The 26,736-nt window shown below is 32.4% G+C and overlaps 6 protein-coding genes across 7 annotated transcripts in view; 3 read left to right on the top strand and 3 right to left on the bottom strand.

Annotated features, from left to right (window-relative positions):
• ftz-f1 (ftz transcription factor 1) overlaps positions 1 to 7,303 on the top strand; it is a 16,440-nt gene extending 9,137 nt beyond the window's left edge. Inside the window, exons 3-6 of one of the 2 annotated variants that reach the window (XM_017908377.1) lie at positions 4,073 to 4,761; positions 5,712 to 5,970; positions 6,072 to 6,172; positions 6,272 to 6,418. In XM_017908377.1, coding sequence (XP_017763866.1) covers positions 4,073 to 4,761; positions 5,712 to 5,970; positions 6,072 to 6,172; positions 6,272 to 6,418 — 1,196 coding nt within the window. Of the gene's footprint in view, positions 1 to 4,072; positions 4,762 to 5,711; positions 5,971 to 6,071; positions 6,173 to 6,271 lie in introns of both variants that reach the window. The other variant, XM_017908376.1, reaches the window with a different exon arrangement.
• A 2,699-nt stretch (positions 7,304 to 10,002) lies between these two features.
• On the bottom strand, positions 10,003 to 11,094 carry ppl (glycine cleavage system H protein, mitochondrial). The gene is made up of 3 exons (XM_017908374.1): positions 10,817 to 11,094; positions 10,316 to 10,459; positions 10,003 to 10,232 (listed from the first exon to the last, which is right to left on the bottom strand). Exons 1-3 carry the CDS (start codon positions 10,959 to 10,961, stop codon positions 10,003 to 10,005), a joined length of 519 nt encoding a protein of 172 aa, XP_017763863.1. The 5' UTR covers positions 10,962 to 11,094.
• Positions 11,095 to 11,742: 648 nt separating this feature from the next.
• On the bottom strand, positions 11,743 to 14,427 carry csul (protein arginine N-methyltransferase 5). Its single transcript, XM_017908372.1, has 11 exons — positions 14,331 to 14,427; positions 14,143 to 14,261; positions 13,859 to 14,082; positions 13,613 to 13,792; positions 13,322 to 13,531; positions 13,029 to 13,237; positions 12,827 to 12,949; positions 12,579 to 12,754; positions 12,293 to 12,496; positions 12,039 to 12,220; positions 11,743 to 11,967 (listed from the first exon to the last, which is right to left on the bottom strand). Exons 1-11 carry the CDS (start codon positions 14,417 to 14,419, stop codon positions 11,815 to 11,817), a joined length of 1,869 nt encoding a protein of 622 aa, XP_017763861.1. The 5' UTR covers positions 14,420 to 14,427; the 3' UTR covers positions 11,743 to 11,814.
• Positions 14,428 to 15,161: 734 nt separating this feature from the next.
• Pep (Protein on ecdysone puffs) lies at positions 15,162 to 20,120 on the top strand. The gene is made up of 10 exons (XM_017908364.1): positions 15,162 to 15,233; positions 15,807 to 16,161; positions 16,237 to 16,383; positions 17,282 to 17,511; positions 18,096 to 18,402; positions 18,480 to 18,638; positions 18,711 to 18,951; positions 19,058 to 19,255; positions 19,338 to 19,522; positions 19,611 to 20,120. The coding sequence occupies exons 2-10, from the start codon at positions 15,811 to 15,813 to the stop codon at positions 20,091 to 20,093; spliced, it is 2,301 nt and encodes a 766-aa protein (XP_017763853.1). The 5' UTR covers positions 15,162 to 15,233; positions 15,807 to 15,810; the 3' UTR covers positions 20,094 to 20,120.
• Positions 20,121 to 21,417: 1,297 nt separating this feature from the next.
• Positions 21,418 to 22,101, bottom strand: LOC108553460 (15 kDa selenoprotein). The gene is made up of 4 exons (XM_017908357.1): positions 22,078 to 22,101; positions 21,895 to 22,013; positions 21,677 to 21,798; positions 21,418 to 21,606 (listed from the first exon to the last, which is right to left on the bottom strand). Exons 1-4 carry the CDS (start codon positions 22,099 to 22,101, stop codon positions 21,425 to 21,427), a joined length of 447 nt encoding a protein of 148 aa, XP_017763846.1. The 3' UTR covers positions 21,418 to 21,424.
• Positions 22,102 to 23,085: 984 nt separating this feature from the next.
• Positions 23,086 to 25,449, top strand: LOC108553461 (uncharacterized). Its single transcript, XM_017908358.1, has 2 exons — positions 23,086 to 24,837; positions 24,919 to 25,449. Exons 1-2 carry the CDS (start codon positions 23,086 to 23,088, stop codon positions 25,447 to 25,449), a joined length of 2,283 nt encoding a protein of 760 aa, XP_017763847.1.
• Positions 25,450 to 26,736: the final 1,287 nt, after the last annotated feature.

Consider the following 26,736-nt stretch of genomic DNA (forward strand, 5'->3'; position numbering starts at 1 on the left):
CGGAAGACTCCCGCTACATTTACATCTTATGGATATCTCACGGAATTTCGATCGTGGCAGAACAGAGGAAGAGAAGGCTCTGAACGATAGGATAGATGGCAGGGCCGTGTATATTGTCGTTTTACATCACAAAAGCTCCCATTGTTGCCGACCGGTGAAATTTATCGATAATTCTATACCGCATAATGGAATCGAGAGCCGCCGCGAAACTCGACGCCATAACGATGCAATTCCGCACGTCCTGTTCGAACTTCCGGTTGCTACTTCGTCGAGACACGGGGCCAGTGTTCCTCCAGTCTGATCGCGCGTTTCCGCGGGTTCCGACCCACTGGGTGCCCCGGAATTCGACTCGTAAATACCATCAACGTCACGGCGTGGCATGTATATTTGACGATCGGGCCCGATCAAATCGTGCCGTATATCGATACGCTAATGTCTCCTGCCCACGCGAAACGCCGCCACCCACTCGGAGAACACCGTCACGGGTAACACTGTTGGATCTCCGTACACGTTCACGGTTCGGTTGTTCAGCAAAAATGCGGAAAACACGTACAACACGTGCTTAGAATTAGTCGACAGTTCGTTTAGGAAGGGTACGTTTCCGGGATGAAAAGGTATAATCGAATCTGAACCCTTCGTTTTCGGGGCACCATATTGGCTTGAACATGGCGACGGATAAAAATTGCGCATGCGTGTGGATGGTAACGCTTCGATGTAAAAATCGATATTATCGATATTAGCATCGACGTGGTAGGACATCTAGGATTCGTTAAATGAAGCGTGACCTCCGACAGCGCCTTTCTTGTGTCGCGTGAATCCGTGTAGCATGGCCGCCGTCACTCGTAGGCAACCGAAGGGATATGTTACCAGATGAATCCGTCGCTCGACGTCTCCATCACTTGGGATGCAGGTTTCGTTTCAGCAGAGATATCGACATGAAGATTTCCAAGCACTCGATGCACCTGGCGTTAAATTAAAGATGGAAAGATGTATGCCTGACAGCGCGTAACACCTACGAGGCTCAGTGAAACCACGAGAGAAGAAAGACCGCGGGAATGATCGTAAACGTAGGATGGCAATAAGGAGAAAGAAAAGAAACCTTGCTGGACCGAGAGTCAAGTTTAGCCGTGATCTACGCCGATCTTTGGACCCTTCCAACCTCTCCCCATGCTCTGCGTTTACAATGGATATGCAAGACAGGGTGAACGTGGACGAGAAAATCGAATCACGTAAGATCAATATCCAGTCTGACACGCGAATTTTTCTATACTTGAAATTAAAATAAACACCGAAACATGTTTGAAGGTTGAATATGAGTTGAAAGATAGCCGAAATGAAGCGAAGAAGAAAGAAAGGGAACGGGACTGAGAAAATGGAGGATCGAGAAAAGATACGCCGTAAGGTAGCTTTACACGTGTTAAATAAGTCAGCGAGACAGAGCCGATGGTGGCGTTGCGTAGCATTAAGCGAGCAATCGAGAACAAGTGGCCGAAAGCAACAACCTGAAAGTCAAGTTTAGCAACTTTCGTTATTGGCTTGCTCCCCCGGCTATTGTCTGAATTCTCAGCGAGTCGGTCACGTATGTTGCAGAAAGAGAGAAAAGAGAGTGTCGCGGATAGGAGCAGAGACGACAAGGAGGAGAGGCGGGCGCGCGAGTATACGAGTACGTTCGCGTAATCCTTGGATGATGGATGACGTTCGCTTTGCATAGTATTCGTCAGAACTGACGGCAGGAAAGTTCGGAAAACGAATGCGCGCGCCCGAGTGTCAAGTTTACGCGGTGATCCATCGTGAACGACTATGGAATTCTAGCTCATAGACCATGCACTGAAATTATCTTTCCGGTAAATAATTATCGAGTATATTTATTTCTAACAAAGACAATTAACGCATATCTTTCTTCGTATCGATGTATAGCTATATGTGATCCAGATTCTGAAACGTGGATTTTCAGCGTACGAATATCGAGAATAGATACACGAGGAATCGAAGAAATGGGTCGAATAATACGAGAAGGGACTACGACGACACACCGTTGCTCGTGCTCGCAGATGTTACGGCGGTGCGTAGCCGCATTATGCAGAGTTCACAGGGACGAGGAGCGTCGGGAAAGATCAGGAACGGGAGTATATCGAAAAAGGCAGGGAATCGACGAAGGAAAGGCGAAAAGGTGGTGGTTTGGAGCGGGAGAAGAAAAGAGATAGAAACACAGCATGGTGTAGCGAAAAAGGAGGAGGCAAAGGGAATCGTTGAGAATGAGAGACGAAAGAAAGAAGAGAAAAAGAGAGGAGGCGTAAGTGGTCGCGCACACACAGGGTGGCGGAGGCGGCAATGTGGATCGACGGGTGGCGAGGTGTTCAGAGGGGGGTAGAGAGTAGGGTCGAGGGAAGGGAATAAGTAGGGTTAGGAGGCGGCGGGGTGTCGGACGGTATCCGACACGGATGGCGTGTGTATGGGTTAGGGTAGGGGGCAGAGGGGCGGCCCTCCTCCCTCGGCAGGCCGGCTCAGAGGCAGAAGTGGACGGGCAAGCGATTCAACCTCCTTTCACTTTCAACGAGCGCGCACCGCGCTTGCTCGCTCGCTCGCTCGCTCGCTCACTCGCTCACTCGCTCGCTTGTTCGTGTTCGCCGGTGTTTCATGCGACGACGGATAGCAAACACTTCGTACGAAAATAGGCAACGCCGCCGATTTAACCGCGTGTCCGCCCTATAAATCGTTAAAGCTGCTCGAAATCCTCCCTCGATTGCACCGTGACCCTGAGGATCGCGGAGAGTCGTCATCGAGCACACGACCTCTTCTCGGGAAACGTTGCCACACCGCGACGAACTCTTCTCCGTTGCGATGCACATGGATGAACGGCCACCTTTTATGGCGCGAGGCTTTGTTTTTTTTTTTTTTTTTCCATTTTATTTTGTATTCTTTTTCTCTCTCCTTCTCATTATACCGTCGTTCGTTTCCATTTTTATTCTCATTCTTCTTTAATTCATACTGTAGAAGTCCGAGAGAAAGAAATTTCAGTTTTTAGAGATCCAATTTCCGTCGTATCGTTTTGAAAAGATACTTTGTCCTCCTTTTTCTTCTGCGGCGTAAACAAAAGTTCATAAAACGTTTACCGGTTCGAAAGGACTGGTTCCTTAATGCGCCGCGTCTGGTAAAGGAACATTTTAATCCCTCGCTGGCAAGGGGGATCCATATCGAGTTCCTCTGCTAGGCCACTTCCGGCCCCGAGACCACACATCTGGGGATCTGTTGTTTACAATGTGAATCTTAACTCGGAGATGCAGTAATACTTAGTTTCGAGCGTAAATATCCAACTGGGTCGCACCAAAGATCCGCTTTGTATGAAAGCATTTGGAAATTTTGTTCTTCGTTGCGTATCAAGGAATTTTATTATCATCAGGTTATTGCGTAGCAAAGTTCCGAAGGTATATACATATATGTATATATTTTTTTAAATGAATATTTATATCGTGAAAGTAACGCCCAAAGGAAGAATATCGACAGATTGTCCTCTGTAATTAATTGCGAGCAATAAATAATCGACGTTGGCAAGCCGCGACGTTCGCTTTCAATAATGACGCTTTCAACGTGCCAAATAACACCTGTAACTTTCGTAGGTGGAGAATCATGTTTTACACGTAGCTGCTCGTTTACGTGGAAAGAGTAGACATGTTCGCGAGAGACGTAGAATGAGGATAGTCACAAATCGCGTTCACGCTTTGTCCTATTCGACTAAATTTAAACACAGTTTGCCATCTTCCTCGAATGTCCTTAAATCTGTACACAGAAAATTGTTTCATTTCATTATCGAATTAAATCACCAAACGTCACACTGATCTATCCGACGATTAGAGATAAAAATAATATCATATTCAAACCGAGAATTAACCGTTTAAAACAAGAAAAGAAGAGTGCACTAAAAACGAACAGGTGGTAAAATGGGAGACCTGGTTTATCGACTGTTTGAAAAAGCTCGAGTAATCTTAAGATTCGTCTTTCAGATACATATGTGTCCCAAGTAGAACAGTGATACTTGTAATTTCAATATTTTGTACGTTTGCTTCTGTTATAGCCGTGCGAGCGGACAGGATGAGAGGTGGTAGGAACAAATTTGGACCTATGTACAAGAGAGACCGAGCGCGAAAACTGCAAATGTTAAGACAACGGCAGCTGGCACTGCAAACGATACGCGGAAGCCTCGGTGACCCATCGAACTATCCCTCCGCCGTAACGCCTTTCCTGCATATTAAACAGGAGATACAAATACCTCAGGTCTCGAGTCTAACGTCTTCTCCAGATTCGAGTCCATCCCCCGCAGCCGTGGCCGCTGGTCTGGTCACGACACAAGCTGGCGGTGGAGCTGGTCAGCATCAACTGATCGCACCGTCCTCCCAGTTAAACATTTCTGGCGGTAATCACCTGCACAACCTCAACCCTGGCCTGGATAGCAAGCTGTGGGCTGCCAATTCCACCACCCCCAGCCCGAAGGCCTTCAACTTCGGCGAACAGTCCACGCAACCTCATGGGGCCGCTGGTTCCGCACCCTCTACCGCCGCTTTGAAAACTAGTCCGATGATAAGAGACTTCGTACAAACGGTCGATGATCGCGAGTGGCAGGCATCTCTTTTTGGACTGTTGCAAAACCAAACGTACAATCAGTGTGAAGTGGACTTGTTCGAATTAATGTGCAAAGTGCTCGATCAGAATCTGTTCTCGCAGGTGGACTGGGCAAGGAATTCTGTATTCTTCAAGGATCTCAAGGTTGGTGTCAATGTTGCTTTAAATATATTATCGTGTAAGCGTATAACGCAGTGCCACGTAATAAACACGAATCTATCGGAAAATGTCATCGGTATATAGAAAGTGTATACATAATATATAGTGATGCGTTACTGTTTCAATAAGGGGCGAATCTTTTTTCGCACGCGAGTTTCCTTTCTCGATTATGGACTTAGTCTCTGCGCATAAACCATATAGTTATTGACTTGACTGTTGACTGTTATTTTTGAGTACGTTAGATTGACCGGTAGCTGTGGCATGGAGGGCGTATATTGAAATTTAATGATTTTAACCATCGTCGAGAATCTTTTTCAAGAGAAGTTAGTTCTTACCGATAAATAACTCCTCGCTGGCCTGTTGGTGGTATGAGCGGGGATGTGAGGTAACCAACAGCATTGCACAATCACTGAATGATTTCAAGCATCGCCTCATATCTAGGTCATAACAAGATACGTTTCTGGGTTATGGCGGTTGCTCTAAAGCAGGCCCATATTAATTATAAATCGTTTACTTAACTGATTATATAGTTTTTATTGCTTTTGTCTTTATAAATTTGCAAAACGTTCAGTCGTAATTTTGTCAGTATCTGAAGTCACGGTTTTGTATTTTACGAACAATATGGAGCACGGATATAAAGATTTTGCGGGTTATTAAATTGTATTTCATGAAAAGTAAAATACGTTTCTTTTCGATAAACAATGATACTTCGCGTTGCAAAAACAAATTATATATATTAAATTTCGTATTTAAAAATTACATTAATTACATTACTTTTTATTTTCGATACTTCGATAAATATTGAATAAAAGAAAATTCATTTAAAAATTTGTATGTTTTTAAATTTGACTTACTATATATACAGATACGCGCGCGCGCGCGTGTGCATATATGTATATACATATATATACAACTTATAACGTTCTTTTGAGCAGGTTGATGACCAAATGAAGTTGCTACAGCACTCCTGGTCGGATATGTTGGTGCTCGACCATCTTCATCAAAGGTTACACAATAATCTACCTGATGAGACTACACTTCATAATGGCCAAAAGTTTGATCTCCTTTGCCTCGGCCTACTTGGAGTTCCTTCCTTGGCAGACCTTTTCAATGATTTATCATCCAAACTTCAGGAACTCAAATTTGATCTTTCGGATTATATATGCATGAAATTCTTGATGCTGCTCAATCATGGTATGTCTTCTTTTTTAGATTTTCCTTATATTTATATACCAGATTTTATTATCATTAAATAAAATTGAATTTAATGTATTATTTTTTATTTAAATATACAGAAGTTCGTGGATTAGTTAACAAGAAACATGTACAAGAAGGTCATGAACAAGTTCAACAAGCTCTTTTGGATTACACATTGACATGTTATCCTTCTATACCGGTATGTTTATTTCATATGTATAAAGATATTTACCTTTTTACAAGCCTAATAGTTTCCTGTACAATTCAACAAATGTACATTAAATTTTATATATAACAGGATAAGTTTAACAAGCTGCTAGCAGTATTACCAGAAATCCATGTGGTAGCGAGCAGGGGAGAAGATCATCTTTATCAGAAGCATTGTAGCGGTGGAGCACCAACTCAAACTCTTCTCATGGAAATGCTTCATGCTAAGAGAAAATGAAACGATAGATTCGTTTGGCACTTTTGCCATGAGTTAGTCTATTACTATATTTCAAAAATCAAGATAGAGCCCCTTATTGTCAGAGTGGACCTCAAGTACCTATTAAGAGCTAATGCTGCTTAGGTATTGGACCAAGTTAAGGGGCCCTGGTTCAAAGAATACCTATGCAAACAAATCAAGTATAGACGTACATACTTTACATATATACATAATATATGTATTATAAAGTGTATCTAAATATATAAACATAATGACATATATTTTCTATATTTGATGTTGAAGTTTTAGAGATGTATCCATGGAGAATTATTACCCCTGTTGGTGGGTATAAGCGCAGGGAAACAGTAAGCAAGATGCCTTGAAAACAGTACAAAGGGTGGTTAACAAAATATTGGTCAAAGGGCAGGCAACTTTTATCTAAATAAGTAAAGCTATTTTTCTAATACTAGAAGCGATTATTTTTAAGCATATACCACTGAAGCCTTGCTCTCATTTTAACAAAAAGATAATCCTAATAGTAATGAACGAAAGAAATTGTCGACTCTCCAGTCAATCGTGCTTCTGCAAGGGATTCAATGGGCATTCTTGAACGAGCAGTAAAATTTCATGTGATATACTTATATATACATATATACATATATGTCGCACGGCCACCTGGGCATCCTTAGAACTTCCTATGAAAAATCTGCATTTTGTCACACTTGCACACAGCAGGGCTACTATATTGTAAATACTAGATAACACATTCCAATTACGTTGTAAAGTATGAATCATGTTAAATATGTAATTATAATATTTTGTGTATAGTTTAATGAAATAAATATATTTCTGTTGCTTACTGAGAAAAAATCATTAGCTACTTAATGTCTTCACTAATTTTAGAGTTTTATTCATGTATTTCTCTTTATTATTTTTCAAATAGGTGGCGGAAAAGAATAACCACAAATTGCGATATTTTATTATTGTATATTGTATCATAATAAAGATTCTGTTTAAGAAATAAAAGAATCATTGGAGCAAGGTTTATGTGGTCCTACATTATCTAGCGATTAATACTAAGTACATAAGATCAATATTGTCTTATCGCAGTTGTTAAATAGATAAATATTTACTGAATGTTAAGATAGCGATCGAACGTAGTAATTTTTCACTAATAGATTATTATTGTTTAGTCAATAGTCAGAAACTTTTCAGTGCTGTGAAGGTTGTCTTTTCGACGCCTGTGGTATCTAAGCCATCGGTAATTACACGTGCTAGATTCGAGGCTCAAGTGTGGCAACAGGAACAGAAATCTTTGCTCGTACTGGTAGGCTGGTAGTACCACCCTTTGCAACTCCTACTGTTTATATCCTCTATCAAAGAAGTACCTGGGAAAAATGCTATTTTACTACTTTCACTTTTCCACCGACTTCGATATAAGATATTAAATATAGATTTAAACGATTTGTTGATGTATGTAAAAAGAAAACTCGATGCCACATTAGATTAAGAATCGAGTGTTGAATCAAATCAGGAGGAGTAGCTGCGAGTATTACTACCATGAAGAAATATATATGTATATATATATATATGTATATGTATATGTATATATATATGTATATGTATATGTATATATATATGTATATGTATGTATATATGTATGTATGTATATATGTATGTATGTATATATGTATGTATGTATATATAAGAATATATATTTTCAAAAGCTTGCATGTACTTATCGTGTGAGTAAAGATTTGTGTCCATGGTAAAATTTTTGAAATCTTCGATATAAATGCAAAGCATATATTGACATGTTCCCAAATTTTCAAATCGCCTGGTTCTTTTAATTGATTGATTAAAAAAAAAAAAAAAATAGTTTGCATTGTTATTATTATTATTGGCTCTTTAATAATATTTTCAAAATGGATTACCTTTATTTAACTCGCATATAAATGTCTACCTCTTTGTAACTGTATTAAGTCTTACATTTTTACATTTTTAGTAAACCACATACCTCAGAATAGACACCCAGATAGCAAATTAAATGGAATGTATGAATGTTACCTATGTAGACGTTAAAGTCTACATCTTCTGTAATATGCGTATCGACAGAACATAAAAGTTCCATTCAAGTATTGTACCCGTTATATTTCCATGTTAACTATTTTAGTTATTATTATGTTTATTCCAAATTAGATTATACTTCTATATGATATGTACGATATATTCGAGTCGAAATTTAATATCTATTAATGAAGTCTCTAAAACCACGTTTAATCTTGTTGCTGTTTGGGTAAAATCAAATAATATTTTATTTATTGTACTTTCATTTATCTTCAAGACTTCTTGTAGAACGTGTCGGTCTGATAATTTTGGAACAATTTACAAAAATCGCAAAAATAACTATTTCAAAAATGAAAATTGTCTCTTCTAAATATGTCCCAAAATCGATGATCTTTGTATGTGTCCATCCTATTTAATCGTCCGCTCGATTCTGTTATAAAGTGTTTATTAATAATTGTAATTAGGAAATATGATAATAGTGGTGTTATAAGCATTGTGTTAAATATGTACAGTTACCAATTATAATTGGCAAACGATCTAATTTAATATCGATGTGATTTTTTGATCCAATAAATAATTGGAATTAACATTAAATGAACTATTATGCGTTGTTAACACTGCCATTAGGAGTTGGCAATTGTAAATTATGTAGAAAAAAATGATTGATTGTAAATATATCTTTATTATTAACTGATAACTGTTCCTTTTTAGGATTGACAGCGCTATTTTTATATATTATACTAATTGAACTCCTATTAAATGATAATATTTCCCTTATTGCACTCCTGTCTTTGGTATTATTGTAAAAATATGTGCAATGACCATGAGACGTATGATAGATTTCAAAAGGAGGGTAAAGGATGGTACTATGTAAATTATTAAGCAGACAATTTTCAGAAATTTACAAATAGTATTTCAAGACATTCAATTGTTTCTTTATATATACAAGTTATTATAATTTAAATGCGTTTATGTACAACACAAAGTTTATTATAATTTGTAACAATGGTGTCATTCGTATACCGAATAACATGTATATTAAAACATTTGTTTGCTTTGTACAAATATGGTAACAAGATAAGAAAATGCACAGTGGTTAATAAAGACATCAGCTAACTACTGCACATAGCTTCATATTCTTAATTCACAATGTTTACATATTACACTACATTTATTTCATTAAAATTGCCTAATCTTATGCATAAAATTGTACCTTTCTTTATGGTTTAAAAAAATTTTTTTTATAGTTACAATAATATAATATATTAACATTATATAATTACATAACTTATAAATTTGTTTTCTTGGAAACATTATCTTCTTACTTTATGAGATAGTTAATTGCAAATTATACAGATTTCACATCTGATTGATATAATATGGCACTGAATACTAACATAAAATCATGCATGATTGCTAGAAGTATTAAAATAAATAAAAATGTTGATTCTTATTTTTCAACAATAACAAACAATTGCAAACAATAAAAAGTTAAAATATTACTAACTAATTTTACACGTATTTAAAATGTAACATATTTATGATTGATCAGACTTCAAATATAAATTATATGCTTCCTCATTCATTAGACCTTTTAAGTCATCAGGATTACTTAATTCTATTTTAAATAACCATCCTTTTTCATAACAGGAAGTATTAATTATATTGGGTGTTTTTTCAAGTGTATCATTTTTTTCTATTATCTTTCCACTGACAGGGCTATATAATTCGGAAGCAGCTTTCACAGATTCTAATGCTCCACATTCAACTGTAAAATATTATTTTTAATCAGACATAGAGACTAAAAATTTAATTTTTATGTTAAGGAATATATTAGATAAATATGATGACCTTCTTTTTCTATTAAAGATCCAACATCTGGAAGCTGAGCATAAACAATATCACCTAATGCTTCTTGTGCATGATTGGATATTCCAACTATCCCTATGTTACCATCAACTGTTATCCATTCATGTTTTTCTGTGTATAATCTTTCTGAAAATTTTATTTATAATCTTTAAATGTAAAAAAAGCATCTAATAACCTTTCGAAAATCAATGAAGAGAGTTATATTAAACAAATTAAGTTTGTTATAAACTAACAACATTTTAATTTCGAATTAACTCTAATTTTTTGTAAAAATATTTGTTTATATATTATATGTAACTAAGTTATAAATTATATTCAACAGTATTTAAAGTATATATGTAATACAACATTCTTTTATTATGTTGTATTAATTAACTAACACTGAATAAAAATAAATATTAACATTCAAATTCTGTTGTTTAAATATATTATTAGAAATATGTAATTTTTGTTAAACTTTTAGAAAAACTGTTTTAAACTTACCGGCATTTAAGCAACGAGTACCAGAGATGGAACGTGAAAAATTTAATGATGTTTTTGAAGCAGAAAGAGAAAATAAGCTTTCTCTCGATGTACGTGGAAATGTTCTCACTGTATATTTTGTCATTTGTGCAATTACTTTTGCCATGTTGAGTTATGTTCTTTTAATTTTAAAACAATCGAGAAGCTTAACCTTATTTAACACGTTTCGCGTGTAACGTTTCGCTTTCGACTAAATTCATTAAGTTCCCGTAGTGCCAACAGAGTTTAATATGAATAAAACGCACGATTTGAACGAATTGAAATATTTCTATGAAGTAACATATGTACTTAGATTATCAAAAATTCTTATCGCATAATATATATTTCATCATCATGCTATTCTATTGCAAATCAAATAACTGAATATGTAATATCAAATCTAAAAGCATTGTTTCTAATTTAACACTAATTTATTACTATATATGATTGATATGTATCATATAGAAAATAAACAAATTTTGATTTCTTAATTATAATGATGTAAACAATGTCTATTTTTAACTTGGAAGTAGGAGACTTTTATTAATTTTATAAAAGACGTAATTCATATTATCGAAGTCCTGCATATGATCACGTGAGGTCAAAAGGTCGGTAGAAACATGGTCGACAGATAACATAATTTATGTTATCGAAGTTGTACAATATTAGTGACCTCGGTATTTAATGTGAATAATTCACAAACAAAAGTGTAAAACAATATTCTATATCTATCTTTACGAATTTATTTTTGTATCTAATATAATAAATTCTGATGCTAACCAAAATCCGAAACTTTTGTTTAGGTAATTTGTATATTTAATCTATAATATTGAATCTAATACAAAAATATTTATAAAATTGTATGCTGAATGTCTCTTATTAAAAACGAAATGTAACAGAATATTTGTTATAGTTTTATTATAAAGATATTATAACATTAGATTTTTTTAAATAGTTAAATCACAGAAATTAAAATTAAATCATAAACCTATAGTACAAGAACGGCCACCAGGATTATGAATAGGTCCAGGAATAGGTTCGCTAATACACCATTCATACCACACATTTTTAGAGTTACACTGACGCCAAAAATGAACAACTATTTGGTCCCCAGCTTTTAACTGTACTGGTTCCTACGACAATAAACCATATTGTATTTTTGTACTGTGTTTTTCTGAAATATGCTAACTTAAGCTTTCCTTACCCTAATTGGGAAAAAAATAGGAAACCAGCTGAACATTCCAGGGCTACGTGTGCTAGGTTTTATACTTAGTGTAACATTGTTGAATAAAACAGTATCAAAATAGCCAGAAAAACCATGTAATACACAATTTTGTTGTACTTTAAATACCTTTGTATCATATCTTGAATTATCAATAACACTTTCTGAAAATATAACAATATTTGAAAAATACACATTAGGTAGAGGCAGGATATACAAATATTATTTATACTAACCCTTATTTGGATGTTTGAAAGTAAATAATGGTTGTGGTTTTGCTATGTCATATTTATTTTGAAAGTGAACTATATATGAAGTCTCAAAATGAGCTAATGAATGTTTGTCTTTATCTCTGCACCTTCTTACTTCATTGTACAATTTAGATGACTGTACAGGTGCAATATATGATGTGTATGAGGCTGGTATACATATGCCATCATCTGATATAAAATAATATTCAACAATTCATAACAATAACTTGTAAAATATTTCATTAACAATATTTATAACATAAAATAATACCTTTCAAAAATCGTTGAATTCCATCTAAACACTCTGGAGATAGTTCATTATCACCAAAAGAACCAAGTAACTCTGATACCACAATATCAGCATTTTCAGGTGGATTCCATTCCCTCATATCACAAGACACCACTGTTACTTTATTTTCCCACATATCTTTTTCTAGTGCTTGTAAACTATATACATAAAAATAAGAAAAATATATCTCTATATAATATATATAAAGATTTACAATTATTAAATCTTACGTTAATACAGCATTAGGATTCTTTTCCACAGCATATATTTTAACTGGATGATTTGCTCTTTTTCCTGCATTCAAAGATGCACAGACAAGTGGTCCTCTTCCAGCACCAACTACCATTATTATTCTAAAAATTAAAATAAAATTATATTCTTTTAAGTCATAATAACTCATTTTTTTAATAGTAATTATATTGTATTTAATACATTTCTCTTTGTTTGTCTTCTATTTTTTCTATAACAGCAGAAATTGCTTGATAAATAGCAGTTTGATATTCTGTATACTTAATAGGATCTTTTTCAAATACTTCATATGTTTGAGATTCAAGATTGTTCATGAGTGGTTGCAAAGGACACTGCAGATAATCTTCATAGCCCCGAGCATATCTTTCAACTGGGCCATCTACTTCGTACTTCTGTATAAAATTATTAGAATTAAATCTAATATTTGAAGAAAATCATTACTAGAAAATTGAAATTAAATGCATATAAAATTTCACCTTCCATAAGTATTCCAAATAATTATGATAGTAAGTAATACTTTGATATCGACTTTGTCCTGTAAGTACAAATTGTACTTCTAGGAAGGCAAATTTTTTCACTAATGCTTGATGTGCTTTACTTAATACAGGATATCCTTTTTTATTTGTGATAAATAATGTTGTTGGAAAAATCAAACATTTTACTGGTTCTCCTAACCACCTATCAATCTTGTAATAAAATTGACTTTATTTCATTTCAGTTTTCATGTTATTAGCAACATACACAGAAAACAACAATTTCTTAAATACCTCATCTTGATCAGGAAGATCGTGGCTTACAATTAATGCAACACCTAATTTTCTATTATAATCACAAACTATTCTGAAGGCATTCCACCATTCCCATGGACTTTCTACTGTATCACAATCTTCTTCTCTGTAAGAATAAGCTTGTTTAACTGGATTTTCCATAGGTATTTGAACCCAAACCTGCAAAGAAATTAAGAGAACTACATGTTACAGCATATGATAAATTTAATTTATGAATCAGTATACCTGTAAACTACACATGCTTGAAAGTTCACTACATATAATTCGGCTAAGATTTGCATTTTCTTTTATTCCTTTTGTCAATTTAAAAGTAACTCCTACAAGACCCAAATGGTTTGCCAATGCTAATTCCTGCTTTAAAGTTTCCTCACTGTTTTTTCTTAAACTAGAATTTTTTGAATCAACTTTAATGTATGGTGATAATTTACCAATAATTAAGGTATTCCAATCTATAAATGAGACAATAATATTAATTTTACTGTAACTTCTTAATTTTTTTACATACTTACCAGAACTACATAAAACTATGTCTGGTCTAGTAAATGGACCAATACGGTTTTTTGCATGCCCAGAAACAAATTCTCTTTTAAACAACGGATGAACAAGTGGAACACATATAAACTCATATCTATAAGTGCAATCAATAATAATAGTATTAAAAAGGGAAACAAAATGTATACCATAATTTTATACTTACTTTGATGAATTTGCTGTGAAAAGGCAATTACTCAAGTCTGGTACTGCACAAAAATCAAGACCACAAGAAACTGATCTTTGATTTGACATTATGCTTCTGCATTAAATGTAAAAATTAATTCCTAAAAGTATAAGATAACGTTTAATAAACTTCATAACTTTATTTTATAAACACCGGGTAGTACCGGTACTGTTCAACAAAAAAAATGACTACGTGATATACATAATTTTTTTATGTAACTATAATAGATTATAAATACCTTAATAAAATGATAACAAATTTATTAATGATATGTAAAAGCTTTAATTTATAAACATTAAGTTGTAAATAATAAAAAAGTTACAATTTGTCTACACGCCAATTGCACGTGTAATACCATTACCTGTATATGTTGTTGGTAGAAAAATTTTAGAAGTATTTTCATTAAAAGCAAATAAACTTAAAGTAATTTTAAATTAATAAATTTAATAACATAATACATATAATTTAATAATTTAAGGATGTAAGAGTTATTTAATTTATTTTAATTAATTATATTACTATTTGTAATAAAGAAAAATTTATTCGTTTAAAATTAGTTGGTACATAGAAATTAATTATTGCAATTCATTTGTATAATATTGGAGAAATATGTAATAAATTTTCTTTATAACATCATTCAAATATTTTTTTATATATTTTACGTAGCATATTACATGAATGAAAGGAAATAAAACAATTTTTGCGTATATTTCTAAGACTATAGTATTAACCAATCAGAAACCGCAATTGTGTCTGACATCGGCCATTTTAAACACTGCTTTTAATGTTCTAGTTCATGGTAGACGCTTGATGACTCCATTTCGTTGAGATTTCCATTTTGCCTCCTTTTCTTGAGCTGTGGTTGGATTTGCTGCTTTTGAGGTATGTACTTACGTATTTTTTTAATCAGCTTGTGATAGAGATTTTATATTAAAAATTGTACGTACAATATAGATTATAAGAGTTTGAAATGAATGGAAATTTATACGATAATGAACGTTTTTGAAATTTAGCAAATAGTCACATTGTACGGCGTCGTTTGGTATGTAAAACATTAACCGAAAAAATCTGAAATAATTAATTTCTGTATTATATGTATAATATTTATTTTCATGTTTATCTAAAATATCATATATATAATTGTGATTTCTTATTTTTTACGTAGAAGCTCAACTTGTTAAGTTATTATAAATTATCTAACTTCTCATATCGGAAATAGACGTCCTTTCAGACTCCATTTATAAATTAAAAATGTGTACTCTAGAAACATGAGATTATGTAGTGAAGCAATGTAATTTTTAGTAAATACTTTAGTTATACTCAAAGAAACAAAACCACCACAGTTTTTACTGTAAATAAATAAATCATATTTAAACCAATATATAAAAATAATATACTATAATTATAATGTAATATTTTATATTATTATAACATTTCTTATACATATGTTTTTAGGTCAATGTCGCGAGGAATAAAACGTGATTCCTTTGGGAATCGAAACTTTAATAACAGAGGAGGAGGTGGTGGCGGTGGTGGTGGAGGAAGGGTTGGTAACATGGGAGGAAGTGGAGGAGGTATGTCTGGCAATATGGGTGGTGGAATGGGCGGAGGAGGAGGAGGAGGAGGAGGGGGTGGAGGTAGTGGTGGAAGCGGTGGAATGAATCCTTGGGAAGGAGGAATGATGCCTGGTAGAGGAATTTTACCAACGCCTAATAATAATTTGTCTTTAACATCACCACAAGCACAGTTAGCGATAGCTAGCAATCTTCTTACAAATTTGCTTCGCAGTCAGCAAGAAGTACAACCACAGGTAAACAAATTTTAATCATAATATATTACAATTTTTATGTTATTACATATCATAAATAATATGTTATATTTACAGCAAGTACCATCACTTCTCAGCCTTGGAAATAACTTTTCTGGACCTGGACCTAACTTTCCAAACCAACAGAATTTTTCTTCAGGGCGTTTTAATGATCGTCCTGTTAGGTATTCTATGAAGAATCAACGGCCACAACCATATAACAAGGTATGAATATATAATTTCTATTTAGTATACAGATTGTTTTGAAGGGAAATTGTAAGGGCAATTTTTAGTCCACACTTCTTTTTTTTTTTACATCAACAACACCAATCCTTTGAAAGTTTGAACTTCTCCTTTTTATGTTCATTGATCGATTCATTAATGAGGCTTTCAGTTAGTGGATGACATGCTACGTGGCTACCCTGTGCAGTTACTAAGTATAAGCATTTCTTGCTGCTGGACTAGTTGTGCCAAACATAATTTTCATAGGAGAAAATTACCATCGCAATGTTATTTCATTAAAAAACACGATAACGAAACGTGTATTGATTTCAAAATAGAATTTCTCATTTTTTGTAGTGGAAGTTAACCATGAGTTTGTATAACAAATTTCATTATAGATATGCAGATATATTTCTCCTCTGACTTGGTTCATTTATAATCCGTCCAAGTCTTCTATTCGTTATTGTAGCTAAAATTGATGGAAGAACAGTATTCAAAAGTATTGATTACAAGCTACATTGTTCACTGATTTAACTTCTTCTTCTTGTTGATTATTTTTCATTGAGCTTTATTGAGCTGTTCAAAGGATAAAAGTATGTGTTTTTTAAATATCATATCTGATGATCAACAAGATCATTGTCTGTACAAAGTTAGATGATGCGACCATTGTATGCATCTTCAACTATCTGCTACTACTTTCCTTTTCCCTTCCACTAGACTGTGGAAATACTGACCTTTGGTGTTTATTGAAACACAAAATACGTCCTGCTTCCGAATTGAGTAGAATATTTTTCTCCCTCAAATATCCCAGTGGTTGCTAAAACCAAATTCGATTCGAGAAGAATCGCAATTATATCAGATACTTCTCATGATGGTTTGGTCATTTGACCTACATGACTAGATGGGCAATCGCGCCCGTGATGGCCCTGCTGGGCGACGTGGTCCATCTGCACAACAATCTCGTGCACCCCAGTCTGGCAGTCAGCGTATGAATGGAAACCAAACTCAACATCACAACGATAAATCTTCTAAACCAATTCCTGCCTCTAAACAAAATCAGACTGCCAAAAAGGAACAGCAGGACGTTAAGACCTCTGATAATGAAAAAACAGAAGCACCTGCTGTAACAAGGTAAGCTCCTGGTGATTGTGAATAGTTTCTTCAAACTTCAGTAAGTCTCATTCTGTCACCTATCTCTGTATGTACAGTGTTTGTTATGTACATATGGCATAATTGCTAAAGAATTAGCATTGTATCCTTTCTCTTGTCTGACTTTTAAAAAATACATACGTATATATATAAATATATATACATATGTCTACATATCATGTTATATGTTCACTCCTCATTGTTGATTAAACTCAACTCACATTTCAAATTTAAATTTGATTACCTACAATCTCATAACACTAGTATTTCATAATCATATAAAATGTTCCCCATGTGTTCTTCTTTCAATACACATTATCCAAATATTTGTTCATAATAATAGGTTAATTAAATTCTTATACAGTTATTAGAAGTGTGAGTTATATTCTTTTAACTTAATATCATGCCCAATTTCTTTCTAGTTATTGATATTGAAAATTTGTGTACATGTGTTTTCACTAAAACACATATTAAAGAAATATAATGTTTATAATATATTAAAAAAGTATGATAACTTCGATTAAAATTAATGATTATAATACAAATTTTATTTGTTTGTACACTAGTGAAGAAAATGAAGAACCCGAAGACAAGAAAGCTGATTGGAAGGAATCAAGTAAGGATAACGAAGATGTTCAAGTTGTTGATACTGAGGAAACAGGAGAAAAGTCTCAAGATGATTCAGAACAAAAGTCAGACAAACCTGCAACAGATGAATCAACATCAAAGGAAGCAAATTCATCTACATCTGAAAAGGATTCAAAAATGGCTGGCATGAAGTCAAAAGCTAGACACGCTGAAAGTCGTTATGCAGATGTTCCAATGAATCATATGTTCTGTCATATTTGTAATAAGCATATGTGGGATGGATATGTATGTACTTAATACGTATCATAAATTCTAGGTTAAAATTGAGTTTGAAATATTAATATTTTTCTTACTTTTTATAGTCATTCGAAAATCATTTACGAGGACGAGCCCACCAGTTAATGATGGAAAAGTTAGATGAATTGTATAAATTAAAAGTTGATCTAATGCGGCATGAATTAAGAGTAGGTGAAGAGCAACGTGAACTTAGTTTAACCAATTCGAAACGTCGTGGAAAAAAGGTCTATATACGTATAAATGTATATTTCATGTCTTATAGGATGTTGTATATTAATTTTGATTTTTTTGCTTAGGTTTCTGTGGATCTTAACGTACGTGAATATTGTACAATGTGCGACTTAAATTTCTATGGCACATTATCTACGCATAGAAAAAGTGAAAAACATCAGCAACTAAAAACATTTTTGCATCCAAGATGTTTCCCATGTTTAAAAGAATTCCCATCGCGCATTGAATACGATGAACATTGTTTAACTCCTGGACACATGAAAAAAGCTGTACAGTGTGAAGAACAGCGAAAAAATAAAAAGAAAGGTATACTAATAGATATTTATTGTAACAGTAAATATTATTTAGTTCTTATCTTCATTTCTTTTTTTTCTTTCTCTTTCTTTCTCTTTCTTTCTTTCTATTTTTATAGAAAAACTTGCAAAGGGAGAATCTGAAGTACGTACTGCCGAAGACGAAGAAAAAGATGCTGGTCCCGATAACAAAAATGAAAAGGAAGAAGATATTACAGAAGAACAAGAGTATATTACAGATATCGTTGAGAATCTAAATGAAAAGAAATTTAAAATTCCATCTTATAAATATTGTCGTCAAAATCAGATTTCCATTGGTAAATATTTAAATCATTTGTAAATTTTGTTTCTTATTGTATTTTATAAATACAAAATAGTCTTATATATATCCCGTTTCAGGAAAATCTATGGTGAAAGAAGTTCAAGGATTCTATTGTGAAAAATGCAGAAGATTCATGTTTTTGGTTGAAGATATGAATGCTCATTTACGTAGTATCACACATTACCGAAATTTTGTACAAGAAGTAAAAACTTTAACTTCAAGTGTGGAGACTGCAGAACAAAAATCATCAGAGAAACCTGAGGTATAATTTATCGTGTACAAAAATTTGCAATAATATATCATAAAGCAGAAAGAAAAAGGGAAAAAAGGAATAAATTTTATTTTTACAGTCTGGCGAAGATGCTCAAGAAAATGATAAAGAATACGATGGAAATGCAAAGCGTCGTAAAATAGCTCACTCTGATGATGAGAATGACGTCGAAATAAAGGAGGTGGAAGAAAACAATATTGAAAATGCAAATGCTCAGAAGAAAGCTGATGGGGATGAAAAGTATGATCCACTTGAAGCTGATGCAGAATCTGAAGAAGAAGAAACACATGAAACAGAAAATAGTAGTGAACAGTCTTCGCAAAATGCTGCTAATACTCAAGAAAAGAAAATGCTAGTTGACAAGACGTGGGCTGATATAGATAATGATAATGAGGCGGAAATAGGTAATTTAATCGACGATGGAGATGAAAAAGAACACGTTGAGCCTGAAAAAACCGTGCAAAAATTAGAAAGAGATCAAAGTCCGCAAATAAAACCATCGCGTGGTCGAGGTTTTTCACGTGGACGCGGCAGCCCTCGAGCACGAAGAGCTCGACGATAAAGTGATCCCTATTCCAAAATTCGAGTAAGCTTGGGTATATTTTATAATTATTATATCTCTTAGTGCAACGTCTACTGTTAGGTTTCATTAGTTTTTGTGCTATCAATGATTAAGTAATTTGACTTGTTATATCTTTTGACAAAACGAAAAAAAAAAATATATATATATATATACCATAATCGCATGTGTATGGCTACCTTTTTATATGTATAAATAGGATGTAGTAGTATTATTCGTATATCATTTATGTTACGAAGGTAAACGTGAAAAAATTAATAACTGATTTACCCAAGCTTATTCAAAACTTTTTAATTACACACTATCAGACACAGTGAACTGTAGTACGTACAGATTGTTAAACAAAATAATAGATTTCAGAAGTAAGGAAAAGAAATAAAAAGATATGCTTTTGCGTATTGACATTGATTATCTTGTAACTATTCTGTATTAAGAAATACTATGAATATTCAAGTAATTAAAACATGTTTATGGTTTTTTAAGTAATAACCATAATATGAAACTATTATAAGATTCATTCCTAGGTATATGCTAATGAAAAATCCAAAAATATCTTGCAATAAAATTAAGATATTGATACAAATTTTATCCAATTTATGCCTAATTGTAACAAAATACTTGTAATCAAAGTTCATGATAACTATGGAATACCATAACAACTTTGTTTGTTTTGTAATAATATAGTAGAATTTTATTGTAAGATGATATTTTTTGTGACATATAAGGCGTTGTACAAAAGGAACATAAAAGATGCACGTTATTCAACAATTGCCTTATAAAATGCCGAAATTTCTAATTTCAACACAATAACACGCACTTTGCCTTTATAGTTACTATAAAATAATTTAATTTGTAATAAAATTTGCGTCCATAAAGGATTGGCTTGAATAGCCACGTAATTTCTTAAGAACAAGTGATATGTAACTTTCATAATTTCTTTATATTAATTATTTTTATTTATGTAAGAATCATGCAGAATAATGATTGTCTACTAAAGCACTTAAATAATAAAAAGTAACACTACTTTTAAATCATTTAAACAATTTTTCATTCCAACATTGGACTCTTCTGTATTAGTATGTAGAAAGAATAAAACAATAAATAGTCTAAAACATAATAAAGATCGGTTTATTTTATACTCTTTTGATGTGTTTTTGATCACAAATTTATATTTTAATTATTATGGATAAAGGATTCTTAAGATAAAGAAGAACATTAATATAATTTGAAATGTTAATTTTTAAATATAAACTACATGTGAAATATGTTTGTTTACATTTAAGATACATAATAAAATATTACCGGCAATAATATTAATCCATAACAAGGTGCGTTGCTAAAAACTCATCAACTGAATCAGTATCCCATTTATGTATGTCCAGAATAACTTCAACTTTGTTGTCTGCATCCAATAATTTAATTATTGGATCTAAACCACTAACATATTTTATTTGTAAATTTTTGTATTTACTGTGTCGATCACTTCTTATGAAAGCTATAAAAAACAGAATAAATGTATGTAGCAAATATTTATTGTAGGTAATATAAAATCAATTTGTTTTTACCTTGTATCTGTGGATATGCACCAAATTTGCATGTGCATACTTCAAGAATAGCACGTGGATACCTTCTTAATCCAGAAGCATCAGAATCATTATCTTTCAAACAACATTCGTTACAGTTATTTCTGTAATTGTTAAACATTACTTTTGTTACTGATACAGGATGACATAATAACATCATAACAAATATTCAATTATATTTTACACTTATATTTACTTACAATATTTCTATTAATCCATGTTTATTAAATTCTTCACAGGTAGAACAAAGTAAGTTAGCTTTATTAAAACCTAAATTCTTACAATCATCAGCTGAAAATTCTGCTAACGCAACATTTACCTATAAACGTTTATAATCAAGATATATTATGTGGAATAGTAATTTAAAATATATATATATATACAACATTATTGTAAATATTATGCATTTAGGTCTATACCGATTTACATCTAATAGGTTAAGTAATAACATTCTTCATTTTTACCATTAAAATAAATGAAAATATGTGTATTAATGTAGAGAACACCATTTTATTACTTTATGTACATAAAATAGATAAAATGAATCATATATTATGTTAAAAAAATAACAACGAACATAAACGCACTTTCATCATATGTATGTATCATATGGATAGATACTGAATAATTAAAGCTCTGTTTTCAATAGAAACGGAATGAAATGCTTCATCGATTTATATTAATTTCAAAATAATAAATTTAAGAATGAATAAACTACATGTACTGACAAATATTGTTTATTACGTTTTAACTAACTAACATTAATTAATTAGTGAATTTAAAATGCATAAAGCATATACATATATGATTTAAAACGATAAATTATTTATAAAATGGGAAGAAAAAAATAGATAAATATTTTATTGTAATATTAATTTCCTAATTAAACAACTTTATTCATATAACAATTTAATTTGCATTATAGTAGTAGTGAACATATATTTGTCTTCACATATAATATCGATAGTTTATCATATGCAAATTTTCGATTCATCGAAATTTAATCGATATTAGTAAAATCGCAAAGGTAAGAAAATTTGAAGTAACCAAAAATCTGGAGCAACAACCATTTTAACATGTTCTTACGAATAATAACTTATTAAATAGTAACATATGATTTTTTAATGAACTACATAACATAAACGGAAACAGTGTGTGTAATGTTGAAATTTTCAACTTACACAAGTGCTTGGATTCTTATGATCCTTTTATTAATTGTTCCTGTCATTGAAACTGAAAAATATATTATTAACACCGACTTTTCTACGTGTCATTATAACAATCATTGTTATTCCCAAAATTGTGAATCATTCAAAAATTTGAATCATTTTTTCTCAAGTTTTACCCAAGTTTTGCAAGATTTTATAAGTATTTTACTAAATGGTACGTGTATGTATGATTCATTATCAGTATATCGATTTGAAAATACTAATTCAAAACACACAATTAATGATTTTAAAAAATTCCAAAAACTGTTAAAAGATAAAGTGAAAAATATTCCAACATATTCCGGGAAGTTACAAATTCCAATCTCTTTAAAAGTTACACCTAATAATTACGTAAATGATGATTTAATATTGCATAACGTAACATCAAAATTTAGAAAAAGAAATAAGTATGAAATATATCCAACTGACTATAGTTGGAAACGGAGAACATTATGTGCAACTTTCAATAATGAAAAATATTCTACTGAACGATTATTTGAAACTAAAGAAGAAAGAGGAAAAAGGAAGACATTACTAGATTATGACGAACCAGTTTTCATGAATGATATCGATGATACGAATTCTTTGAAACCTCATGTACGGGTAAAAAGAAACAAATTAGGATCAGACTCTATTTCGTCATTTATGTATCAACAAAATTATTTGAAAGATTTGGCTAATTCCTTCCCTCGAAGTACTTATGATTCAAATGACGAACATTCTTATGATACGGATGTATCGTTCGACGCGAAACGAGAAATTAAATCGCAGGAATATTTTATAGATGACAAACAGTTTGATACTTTTTCAGATGAGAATGATCAATCGAAAGTCCTTAGCGTTTATCCATTTACGATTGCTACATACAGTAGTGAAGATAAATCCGATGATACTAATTTCATCAAACTGCCATCTGACGACAGTAAAGTAAACGCATTAGAAAATGAAAACATAAGATTTGTCGATCAAACAGAACATTATGAAATTGAATCGTTACCGGAACCGTCGAATGATAATACTATTGTAAATCGGCAATCATACGAACATTCAGAAGTTGAAAGTTCACCAGATCCTATGCTTGCAGTAGAATTAGTTAGAAAAAAACGAAACGACTACACAAAGGTACATAACGAAAATCCATCAAATCTAGTTACTGCTAATACAAAAGCAGATCTGTTACGAATCAGAAGAAAAACAAAGAACAAGCATCATAAGAAGAAAATGAGGTTAAGACAGAAAAAGAAACACGTCGGAAAGAAACACGATGTTTCAAACAATTCTCTGCGGTCAATAAAAGATGTTCGTTCAAAGAATATGGATCACCTAAGAGTGCCTCACGAGAGAAAAGTGAATGAAGCAAAAACTGAGGGTAAATTAAAAGTAGGAGTTGTCAATGTAGTGGCTAAGAAAAATAATGACAACAATTTTCGTCGTAGATCCGTAAAGTCAAAAAAATCGATCGATACAACAGATTTTGGAAATAATCCTGAGCCAAAAAATTTTGCATCCGTGTTGCACTCAAGGTTGAAGACAACTAGTAAGGAAAAAAACGTTGACGGTATCTCAAAATTTCCGTTGGTCGCTCGTCAATCGACAGGTGGCGTTGTCGACACTAAGTCGAAGGCAAATGAAGATATAAATTCGCTCGTATCAAAAAATGAAGAGCAAGAGATTGTTGAGGAAATTGAAAAACCGATTACATTATCACAAGATACAAAATCGCGTACAAAAAGAAATAAAAATACCGAATCGAATCATGGCTTTTTAAATAAGGAAGAAGAACTGAAATACTATAAGAACATTCGTGAGCCTGGATCTGATGAGGATCAATGTGATGACCAAGATGAAACTGAAATAGTTAATGAAATGGAAGTTAATCGGGCAGTAAGATCGATTGAAGAAGTCAAAGAACTTGCAAAGAAATTAGTAACAAAAGTAGGTATAATAAATAATACACTATGATATATTTTTATTTTTGTCTAAATTATTCTTCCATAACAATAAGTTTTTTTTTAGGTAAATGAACTTCAAAATTATTTAAATATCGAAGAAGCTACAGGAAGCGAGAAACAAGAGAAACGAATTAAAACACGTGCAATCGATGATTTATGCTCGAATGTTAGTACTGCTTGTGATGTTTTTAGGGAAACACCTAAAATTGTTCAAAAATGTGACCCAACAAACAGTAATTTCGGATTTGTTACAAAAATTGTCGAGAGGAAAGCGCATCCAGTTGAAATGATTAATCAGAACAAACTTAAGATACCAACTAAAAATTTGGTAGAGAAAAAGAGGTCAGTGGTTAGACGTGTATCTAAAATGCCATCGAGTACTTCTAGAACAGTTCGTAAGGAAACTGAGCCAACATCGGATCACAAATGGGGCAAATGGACAGACTGGAGTAGTTGTAGTGTTACTTGTGGTAAAGGTCGTCAAATAAGATGGCGGTATTGTTTACGTGATTGCAGTACGGCAGAAACAGAAATGGAAGAGAAAGCTTGTCAATTGCCAGCTTGTCCACCAGGAAAATTTCTTGGCATATTTTAATAACAGGGAAGTTATGGATCATAGCACAGTGGCTTCAGGGTTACTTTGTCTATATTAATATGTACCTACATTTTAATTTTGTATGCCGATATGCTTAAGATTCATATAGTATGTTTTGTGTAAAAAATATTGAGAAACATATTGTTAAATATAGAACTAGGAATAAACGCAATTAATGTTGATTACACTGTTCAATACGATTTTTAATCTGTAATATTAATTGAGTAATTCTTGTTGGAAGTATTCTATGGAAGCATGAATGTAGTCATGGTTTATAAAACATGTTTATAAATTATCAAATTTATTATTTATAACAAATGAATATCGTTATTAACAAATTGTTTACCACGTAAATTTATAATACAAGTGAAAAAATGACTAAATTATAGGATTTTACTAGTATATATAACGTATTTGCGTGAAAATGTATCTATAATTAGCAAAAAGTTAATAAATTACTACATTTATTGTTAATAACAAATATTTTGCAACGTATATTAACGATAAAAGTAAAAAAAGTTAATAAATTATTAGCTATTACTTAAACAAAGAACGTATTTGTATTAAAATGTATTCATAACTTACAAAAAGCTAATAAATTAATAAATTTATTGTTAATAACAAATTAAAATCATTGATAGCAAATAGTTTGCAAAGTATATTAAGGATAAAAGTCAAAAAAGTTAATAAATTGTTAGTTATTACAGCGAAAAAGTAACTTTTAAAGGAATCGGTAAAGTTCGGAAATTTTCGCCGATCTTCGGCCGGCCGGCCACCGCTATATAAGGGACCCGCGTGAAGGCTCGAGCCATTTGTCGGTTCGACTTCGGGCGGTGCGCGTTAATATTTTTTCTTTTTGTTTCAGGTTTTAATTATCTTTCTTCTTTCAGATTCTATTTCTATTATTCTAGGTTTCATTGTTCGTGCATTCGAGTGTTTTGTACAATATGCGAATGCTTCGTCGTTGGTTCATTTGTATATCATCGTTGGCTAGATCAATGGCTGTTCAGTGGCCATTGTCCACTCTCTTAAATAATTTAACAATAATTTCTTCTTTCAGGTACTAATTATTTTTTGTTTCAGGTTTTAATTATCTATCTTCTTTCAGATTCTATTTCTTTTATTCTAGATTTCATTGTTTGTGCATTCGAGTATTTTGTACAATATTCGAATGCTTCATCGTTGATTTATTTGTATATCATCGTTGGCTAGATCAATGGCTATCCAGTGGCCTTTGTCCACTCTCTTAAATAATTTAACGATAATTTCTTCTTTCAGGTTCTAATT

This window comes from Eufriesea mexicana, unplaced genomic scaffold (assembly GCF_001483705.2).
Source record: "Eufriesea mexicana isolate 0111107269 unplaced genomic scaffold, ASM148370v2 scaffold10591, whole genome shotgun sequence".
Lineage (NCBI taxonomy): Eukaryota > Metazoa > Arthropoda > Insecta > Hymenoptera > Apidae > Eufriesea > Eufriesea mexicana.